General features: G+C 48.4%; 1 protein-coding gene across 1 annotated transcript in view; it reads right to left on the bottom strand.

Moving 5' to 3' along the window:
* Positions 1-443: 443 nt before the first annotated feature.
* The window catches only part of SARC_02091 (hypothetical protein), a gene marked incomplete at its 5' end in the record, with an annotated part of 9094 nt that continues 845 nt past the window's right edge, over positions 444-8692 (bottom strand). Inside the window, 6 exons of the mRNA XM_014304179.1 lie at positions 444-1090; positions 1273-1348; positions 1473-1579; positions 1720-1880; positions 2074-3760; positions 3938-8272. Coding sequence (XP_014159654.1) covers positions 968-1090; positions 1273-1348; positions 1473-1579; positions 1720-1880; positions 2074-3760; positions 3938-8272 — 6489 coding nt within the window. The 3' untranslated portion in view covers positions 444-967. The remainder of the gene's footprint in view (positions 1091-1272; positions 1349-1472; positions 1580-1719; positions 1881-2073; positions 3761-3937; positions 8273-8692) is intronic.

Raw genomic sequence — 8692 nt, 5'->3', positions numbered from 1 at the left:
TCACGCCAATGTTACAACGCTTTTATATACATACAGTAAGCTCTGACAATCGAGTGCGTATACATGTATTTATTCCGGATGTGAATTTGAATAGAATGATATAAGGAAAGTGTAGTGGCTGGTGAGCAGAGTGTGTGCTGTTTAATTCTGCACTTCTCACGAGATAATAAACACAATTTCATTGAAATACGTATTCTGCAGCACGCCTTGTTATGAATGACTGAAACAGCTCACTATTCACATGGACCGGTTGAAAATTTGCGGTTCAATCAGACCTGATTTAAATGTATTCATATATAGATCACTCGTGAAAATATTGTCCAAACTCTGAACTGGCTATGAGAGGCTGTACACACTCTCCTTGCCTGCAGCCGACCAGATATATTCTGATTGGCGAGGGAAAATAATAGGGATTCAGATTAATTTTGAGACAAATGCTCAGGGCCGGTATATGGTGGTGGGGGCAATTAGTCGACCCATGGCCGTTCTCCTGTGTAGAGAGTGTCGAGTGTGTTGGGCGTACATATGCACAGAGGATAGTACGCGCCGATCCTGCGGAACTCCGACCGCAATACTGTTGTGAGTTTTTTAGTCTTTAATTAGGCAATTGGGCCCCACCCCCCCCCATGGCAAAAAGTAACCACTTGTTGAGTGTTTATAGATATCTGCAGTCGTTTGTCTGGGCGCTTTGGTCCCCCCATGGACCGGTAGTTCTTACACCTTCAGACAATTCAGCTTATCGAAGTCTGCCCCTATGTCTCAGCGAGCACATTGCCGACGGTAGATAGAACAACCGTAGACCTTTTAAAGTGCTTCGGCTTCATGAGATCGGATCTGATCGTTGCACATACGACCACAAATCTCACAGCGGGCCTAGATAGTTTTATACAACGAGCCGTGGGCTATCGCTTACTTCTTGGTCATATCAAGTACGAAGCACCTTCCAATCGACTCTGTCCCGTGCGGTTCATTGGGACTGTTGTAGTTGCACAACCAAGTTTTGCGTCATGATATACAACTTCTTGAGCGAGTCGTATTCTTCTTCCTGCGTGGCTATTTTCTTTTCGAGGGTTGCCAGGTTCATCTCGGTCTGTTGTGATTGGGAGGAAGAAACCATAGGAAACAGGTTAGCACGCTGTTGTGCTAATACTGCTACACAACATCTGATACAACGATTGTTGAAGCAAGGTAATCGGTCGAGCGATAGACATAAAAACGAATACACACAGACTGTAGATATGTTTGATAACCGTAACACCACAAGGTGCATACTATTTTTTGCTTCGCAGCCCAGGTGGCCTTCTCGCGGGCGTGTAGTCCCTCCAGTTGATCGATTTGTGTATTCCCCCTGTGTGCAACCAACGTGATGGCCTTATTAGTGATGGGCACGACGTGAACAAGCTATACGAAACAAAAACAACTCGACGGATACAGCAAATGGACGGGCAGTCGGTATAGAATCAGCGACACACTCTGCGATCTTGGCCTGCGCGTGTTTCTTGAGTAGGTTGTACCGTTCCTCCTTTGCGTTGATGATGTTCAGGTTCTCTTGTGTTGCCTGCTTAAGCAGATTTTCGTTCTGTTACGACGCAAGAGGTGTTATCGGCGTTAGAAAAGTTCGCGATGTCAGCTGCGAATAATATGTTTCAGGTGCAAATTACAACTGTCATCGAGATGGAGTATATCAGCAGAAAAAACCTCAATAATGAAAGGACTTACTTTGTACAGGTTAGCGTTTATTTCCTTCATTTTGCGGTATCGCTCATTGAGTTGCCCGAACGAATCTTCCAGCGTTGAGAGATCGCGTTGTGCATTGACTAACTCACTCTCCACACGTGCAAGTGTACTTTTCGTTTGTCTCTCGTCTTGGCTTTTGCTCTCTGTTCTTGGAAAGGTTATTTTCACATTATTTTAGTGACAGTTGTGTTTCATGATTATTCCAGCAAACAACACTGAACAGCCAACCGTAAACACTTCAATTTATAAGCTTGCCTACAACAATCCCACCAGAGAAAATAAGCCCAAGCAATCCGTGCATCCATTGAATACGGCCCACAGATTACGAACACATACTTAAGCTATCCTCAAGCGCCTGCTTGGACTCTGCGGAAAGCACCTCCAGCTCTGAGACTCTCCCCCGCAAACGTAGCACCTCATCGGCCATCAAAGTATTGTCTTCGCTCAGCTTCTTCATCCTCGTAGCCCCTTCCCTCAACTCAGCTGCTTCCTTTGTAAGTGCTGAGTTCATCTCCTGAATGCGGTCCATATCCTCCTGTCGACTCTTAAGGGCCTTAATCTCCACAGCCAGGCGAAGGTTGTCCTGCACGCAGTCACCCATCTTCCGTAACCGGTCGTTCAGCTCCATATTCGCAGCACTCACCTTGGAAAGCTCGGTGGTAAGCTTCGTCGCTTCCTCCTGCAGCTTCAGCGCCTCCTGTTTGGCGTCTCCATGCTCTGCTACACGGTCACGCAGAGCCTTCATCTCCTCCACAAGAGTATTCTTATCGCTTGCTAATACATCCCTTTCGTTTGTCAGTCGTTCGCTTTCTTTTTGCAGTGAGTCGACAACTTCTTTTGACGCGTCGCCAGCCTTTTGGAGTGCCGCGATAGTTTCGTTCTCCTGCTTTAGTGTGCACACTTCTTCATTCAGAGTTTGAAACTCTACTAAATTCTGTCGCATGGTCTCGATCTCTCTTTCGAACGCGTCCCTCTCCTTCTTAATATTTTCTACATCTTCTAAGTGACGCTCAGCTTCTGCAGTCATCTGCTGATTAGTTGCTCTCATCTGCTCGATCTCCGTGTTCAGCTTGGAGGTTCCTTCTTTCAGGCCCGGAAGCTCCTTCAGATCCTCACGCATAACATTCATCTCACTCGCAAGTGCATCCTTTGCCTGCTTCAAGCATTCTTTGTCCTTTTCTTTTTCTGTGACTTCTGCTTTCAGCGCAGCGACGGTGTCATGCAATACCGTCACCTGCTTGTTCTCTAGTCGTAGCGTCTCCACCTTTTTTTCTAACTCGGGTACTTTCTGTGTAGCGCTGCGCATGGCATCCACTTCTATTACCAGCGCGTCTCTCGTCCTTTCCAATGCACTCGACTTCTCCACGCTTGCGGCTAGCTCGGTCTGTAGTGTAGCATGTTTCAGCTGTACCTCCTCGATATTTTTCTGCAGTGATATTTTGACTGTTTGCAAAGCATCGAGATCGCTCTTCAGCGCCTCGCATTCAGAGCGTAATCGACCGCTCTCGTCTTTGAAGATTTCAATTTGTTTTAGATTACCAGCATCGTTCTCTAGGGACTGACTATATTTAAACTTAAGTGCTTCCAACTCGGTGCTCATCACCTCATACTCAGCCTTCAACTTCTCATTTTCTGTGCCCACCTTTCCATTCGCCTCAGCTTGAGCGGTCATCTCAGCGCTTAGTTTCATATTCGCAACTCGCAGAAGCTCAGCTTCCGTTTTAACACTTACACACTCGCGTTCAAGCCGACACCTATCCTCCACCAAACCCGCACGCTTCTCTTCAGCCACAGCAGCTGTGCTCTTAAGGTCAGCAGCCTCGACTTTCAACTTGGCGTTGTGCTCGCTTAGTTGACTCAACTCCTTCAGAGTGTTACCCAACGTACGGGCGTGGGTCTCTTCCATGGTCTTGGCAGTTGAATTTGCCGTCTCTAACTTTTCCTGTAGCCGTGCGTTGTGTTCTTTGAATATCTGTATCTCTGCCGTCAGCCACATGGTCTTGTTTTCACCGATGACGTTCGTCTGCGGAAGTAACATGGGAGCGTCAGCATAAGAGTATTATATATGCGTCTACAAATTCTTTATAAAAAAAACACGTATGTACCTCAACCCATGCAGCGCAGATAGGTATGTAACAATAATTAGTGAACAAGGTATCGAACTTGCTACTATTCATAAATACGTCTCTGAAGCACATACTGGAGACGGTGTCGAGGCTTCCTTGTCGAAGCAAGCCCTCTTAGATTCTCTAGAGCTCTGCGGAGTGTCTATGCGCTCAGACGACAGCAGCTCGATATGGTCGGCTTTTGTCACGCTGTCCTCCACCAGGTCGTTCTCAGGCAGCACCAAGTCATCGCTCGGCTGCTCGAGTTTCCGTTTTGCTGTGCTAGGCGCCGCGTCTGGTGACTCTGCCCCTGCGGTTGTGTTGCTGGTACTCGTGGACTCCATTCTAGTTAACGCAGACGGCACATCGATGAGGGATGCCTCCATGGGAATTCCTGAACGACTGTCGCTATCCTTGCAAGGCTCTGTACCGATTTCTGTGTCGTGCCGAGCGAGTTTCACATTCATACCTATGACAAAATCCTGGGGGACTCCACGCTTCGACGACAGGGACAGTGTTGGTAATACCTGAGCAACAATCGCAGGTGGTGTCGCTCGTAGTGTGGGCTTATCTTGTGCACACACACTTGTGTTCAACGTTTGTATACTACCGCTACATGTTCTAGAGTCAGGTGCCTTGTCGACAATTGAGGTATTTTGTTCGCTGCAGAGTGTCTTCGATTCCGTTAGAAGACCCATACTCTCAGTTTCTGATGCTGGCGTGCCATCTGCCAGCTGCACAGAGCTTGTCGCTTCTTGCGATTTGTTGGGTATCGTCTGCGAAGTAGAAGCCTCTCCATTGAGATCGATGTCAGACGCAATTTTCGCTTCCTCGGCTGCGCATGGCTTCTGACTACTGACTTCATCGCCGCTGCAACTGCCTCCCGCGGCAACGTCACCTGGAAGTAACATCAGGTCCGCCTCACACAACGTTCCAACACTCTCCGTTGTATTGCGTGCGCGGGTGCCATCCATGCCGTCATTGTTAGGCAAAAGTTCCAGAAGAACTGGTTGTTCAGTGTCCTGCGTCGGGTTGGCTTTGTTCTCGTCCCTCATCAGGACTGACACTTCCGCAACGATTGATTGGCTAGCCGTGGCTCCTGTTTCTGGCGATGTCGTTGTGACCTCAGTTATGGCTATAACATCACCGTCAGTTCCCACCGAAGATACGGAGAGGAGGTCAGCAGTCTCCGATCTCTCTGGCTCCGAACTCAGCGGACTCGCAGTCTCGTGCGTCTCTATACTCGGTTGATCTGTGTTATCGTCGTTATCAATGCCTTTCCTCGAATTTGAAGGAGCTGTACAAGTATCTTCCACAACAACATCCTCCAATTTCGCAGCCTCTCCCTCGCGGAGGACTTGTTGCTCCGTATGTGTCTGCTCGCCTTTGTTCCCCGTCGCTTTCCCCACTGACGAATCATGCCTATCGGAATTCACAGTCGCTGCTTCGACTAGAATATCAGTCTTACTGTCGGTAGCGTGCGATCTTAAGCCAGCTAGCTCATGATCAGCGGAGGTGCTTTCCAGCTCTTTAGCGGGATATGTTCCCTCCTCAGGGTCCGTGTAAGACTCGGTGGTTGCTTTCACATTCTCCGAGTTGGCTGGTGGAGCTGTGTCACCTTGATTTACCGTTTCGACTGTGACATTCGATTCTTCAGCCACCATAACCTTCACACCCGCTGATAATTCTTGGCCAAATACATTCTTTGGACTACCTGTGCGAACGGATTCCTTCTTATCAGCAATGAGTTGCACTGTATGATTCAATCCGCTCAAACTCTCCGCAGTCTCCGCTGTTATCGATTCGGACATATCCACCGCTATATCTGGGGAAGTCTTTGTCCCAATCTCTCGAATATGAGTATCCCCCGAATCCGCATTGATAGCGCTGATAGCAACATCGGGCTTGCCCTGATCTAATACGGAAGATTCGTCGGAAGGTTCTTCAGATTCATCTGCTGGATCACTGCTATGGTTGATGTGAGCTATGGGCGATGACGCGTTCTCCTCTACGCTTCCATTTGCGACATGCTTATGTCCTATCTCGACTGACTCAACCGCAGACATGGCATCCACTTCGTTTCCCCCGATATTATCGGTTTGCACATCCATTTCGATCGACGTGTCATTGTTCGTACCATCTAGATCAGCCGAAACGGTACATTGTGCTGATATATCGGTTTTTGGTGCGCTCGTTGTGACGTCAGCCCGGTTATCGCCTGAAGGTGCCTCCTCACACTCCGCAATCGGTCCGGCTACGGTGTCAACCCGGTTGATAGCCAGAACAGTGGTTCCAGTTACGAATTGTGATGTGAAATCCAACTCTGGAGGAGAAATGGCTGGCACTTCGGTCTCGGCTATGCCGTGGGATACACAACGCGACACATACTTGCTGTTAACAGACACGCTACTTCCCACTGCCAGTTGAGACACACAACCCGACTCAGATTGGCTGGATGTTGGCGGGCTCTCAGTCTCCATTGCGGTCACACACGGCGAAACAGCGGACTTTACTGTCTCGCCTACGGAAGGAGATACGATCTCTGTCTTGCCCTGACTAATATTTTGCAACTCATCTACGTCCGTCATGATAGTGTCGACTTCGAGCGTGGCGTTTTGCACTCTCTCTGTGACCTCGGTTGCGGCTATATCGGTCCCCACCATGACAATGTCTGCGTCTGCTGATTGCCCCACACTGGTCGTGGACTCAATTGGGATATTCTCTACTACCCCCGACGTGGTGGCTTTCATATCGGGCTCGTCTTGCGTGCTGCATTTCTCTACGCTTCGACCTTCATGCGTATCCACACCTTGCGTCTCGCTAAAGGATGGGTGTGGTTCAGCTACATCCGAACTCTGTACACTTGCCTTACTCAAGCTACGCAGTGTCACCTCGGATATTGGAGAATTCGCCGATTCACTGTCGATCTGCATATGAGCATCACCTTCTGTAGTATCTGCTGGCACACATGCCTGCAGCCCTGAAAGCACATCTGTGCTGGTGCGTAAATTTGTGGTGGCAGAGGCGGTATCCACAAACGATGTGGTGAGGTGTTCCTGGTACTTCACTGTCTCTGTGGCTAGCACCACCTGCGTTGTCGTCTCTGTTTTCGCTTGTGAGTCACTATCATCTTCGACACGATCATCCTGCGAGCAGCCTACTATTTTTTTCCTCCCTTCTGATTCTATCGCCTCCTCTTCCTCCGTAACTGATACAATACGATCGGTTTCGGTGAGTGTGCTAACCTGTGCCCTTATACTGTGTGAACTAGCTGTCACATCACCTTCTTGCTTTGCCTCTATAGTTGGTCCAGTGGCGCCCTTCTTATGCACAACTCTGTCGTGGGCCGTATCATCATGATCGGTTTCTGTAGCCAACGGTATGTCAACTGATGCTACACTTATGCCAGTCACCAACACATCCGTCAGTACACCTTCTTCCGCCGAGTGACCTCCGGTCGCATCATGTACTATCTCGTCACTTCTCTGCGAAGTAGTATTCGCAAGTGATTGTGCTAGGATCCGGCTTTCCGAAGCTACCTTCGCAAGGTTTGTCGAGGTGTCATCGTTCACAGCGTGACTTGCTGTATTCGTGCCACTTTCTGCTGCCTGCTCGACTGTTGATACGCTACCACTGCTCCTTTTCGTGTGAAATTCGGCGTTGCCTTCCGCGCAAGCCTTTGTTTCGCTGGCTTCAATCGAGGAATTGTTGTGCATGACCGGCGTAGCATCTGCCTGCGGACTTTGAGCACTGCGGATAGCTTCATTATGTTTGACGCTATTCCCACCTCCAGACAGAGCTTCGCTTGGAACCATCTCTGAGAATGTTTCGTTGCCCTTGGTATCCGTCATCGCAAAACCAATACGAGTGTCGTCACTCGTGTCTATCGGAACACTCGCATTCGCATCAACGGCTGAATCTGAGACTTTCTCACTCATTACATAAGGTTCGATGGAAGTCTCCGCAGTCTCCATCGCATGATTGTTTGCTTCCAAAGTACCGGCATCACTCGTATTTCTCATTTGGGCTTGTACGGCAAGTGAAACTGGTGCATTTTCGCCCGCGTTCACTGCGCTACTCTCCGCGTCACCTTGCTGTGTCTCAGACGATGCACTTACACTACTAGCTCTAACTTGCTCTGTTTTGGCACTGCTTTGGTTAGAAACTCCGGATCGCTTCATCGAAACCCCCGCAATCTTCTTGTGCGGGGTCTGCTCCCAGAACCTCCTCCGCACAGTCACGGAAGGAGGAATTTTGATATCCGACAAGGCGTTGAATTTTGAATTTGGAGATCCTTGGACTATCTTAGTCCGTGCGTAGAGAGAAGTGGCCCGTGCAAGCATCTCGGGATTGTTGATCTGTTCTTTCACCTCGCATTTGTGCAGTGATTCCTTAGGTTTGACAGGGTCTGGTACCTTGAAAGGCCCCGCCTGTATATAGACAAGAGCACGGTTAACGGCAAGCTTGATGGATTGACTACCACGCGTACAGCAACAAGATAGAAAGTATGTTCTAGATTAACCCCCATAGCAAGCCAACTTTCCTTCTGAAGAGCTTGATACATAAATGGAAAAACATTTACACGCATTACAGCAAGCCACATAGGTTTGAATCTTGTAAAAGAATGAGTTCGATTCTGGTTGAAAAGTAAAGTAGAAGTAGATTTGTACGTTGTCACTCTGAGGTCACAAAAAGATAGATAAAATGGTATGTATGCGTATTCGCCCACTACAACAGTCATGTTCGTATTGGCTCGATTTCAGTCCAGTTTGTATCAAATTTTTATTCTGAATATAGACTATCTCCCACTGACGATAAACGAAGAATTTCACAAACTAAGATTTTATATA

This window comes from Sphaeroforma arctica, assembly GCF_001186125.1.
Source record: "Sphaeroforma arctica JP610 unplaced genomic scaffold supercont1.90, whole genome shotgun sequence".
NCBI classification, from domain to species: Eukaryota; class Ichthyosporea; order Ichthyophonida; genus Sphaeroforma; species Sphaeroforma arctica.
The sequence above is the reverse complement of the archived record's forward strand: the minus strand, read 5'-3'. Positions and strand labels throughout refer to the sequence as shown.